This window comes from Perkinsus marinus, assembly GCF_000006405.1.
Source record: "Perkinsus marinus ATCC 50983 genomic scaffold scf_1104296963666, whole genome shotgun sequence".
NCBI classification, from domain to species: domain Eukaryota; phylum Perkinsozoa; order Perkinsida; family Perkinsidae; genus Perkinsus; species Perkinsus marinus.
In genome coordinates, this window is record NW_003204983.1 from 1 (window position 1) to 1130 (window position 1130).

General features: G+C 48.9%; 1 protein-coding gene across 1 annotated transcript; it reads right to left on the reverse strand.

Moving 5' to 3' along the window:
- Nucleotides 1-211: 211 nt before the first annotated feature.
- Pmar_PMAR016753 (hypothetical protein) lies at nucleotides 212-496 on the reverse strand (the record flags this gene model as incomplete). Its single annotated transcript, XM_002771117.1, has 1 exon — nucleotides 212-496. A coding segment is annotated over one exon (285 nt), but the record flags the coding sequence as incomplete, so codon positions are not given.
- Nucleotides 497-1130: the final 634 nt, after the last annotated feature.

Sequence of the window (1130 nt, forward strand, 5' to 3'; positions counted from 1 at the left end):
CTTGTGAACAGCCGCTCACTCATCGAGATTCCGAGCCCACATATTCAAGTGCTTATGCGGGGTATAATGTAGAACTGGCAAGGCAAAGTATCTGATCCGAGTTGGGCAGCCGAGCCGATGTCCCAGCCTGGGACTCCCAGGTGTACTCAACCCACGCACTGTTCGGGAAAGGCACCGGCTTGTTAACCCAAGTTCTGGTATGCCTCTTCGACTAGTCAGACTCACCAAATGTAGCCCAGTACCCGAGATGACTGGCAATATTCAATAGAGGGGATATGTCATCATATTCCAGAACGTTTCCACCACCAAAAGAGGCAACATCCATCGCCTGATCGGCCAGACCACCGAAAGTGAAAGCTGTTGCAGCTCCCGTGAGCTGTAGAGTCTGCGTAAATATCGAGCAAGCAGAGCCACAGTAACCATCCGTCACAAAAGCGACCTCCGTCCAATACTTCGGGTCATAACTCGACCCTTTGACAATTCCGGGTAGAGCATTCTACAATACGTCATAGCAGAAACCGGAAGCACTAGTAGCGGAGTAGTTTGAAGGCTCGCCCCACATCGAATAGTATTCGAGTCACATCGTTCTCCCGAGCGAAGTCTTGAACTTCGGAAAAGTTTTCGTACAGAACGACCGGCAGTACAAAAGAACCATCACCGGTAACGAAGTCCGGTACGCTCATCATCACAGTGTCATACAGTAATGAATATTGGTAGCCGGTTCCAGAGATCCACTTTCCTTCTCCTTGCAAAGTCTTTGACGACAAGAGAGCAGCATCACCATCATCATACTGTATGATGATGGTGATCCTGCTTTCTGTATGATTCATACACATTACGACTACTATCCGCTCGAGCCACAATGCCGTCCAAGGCTTGGAATCCAAGCCAGCATCTTGGCTATAAGGTTGCAAGTGGCAAAATGTTCTCATCGTATGGTAGTGGTCGAGGGTCTCAAATACCGAACCAACCCGAAAGCTATGCTCAAGGAAGCAAAGGGATCTAGGAAGTATTGGGATGGGTGTCGATGGTGAGTGACCGCTATAATACGATCTCCTGGGAAAGGTTTTGTGATCCCTCAGAAGTGTACTGCTTTGTGGATGCTAGTGAAGTTCTGTGGGCTATAGACG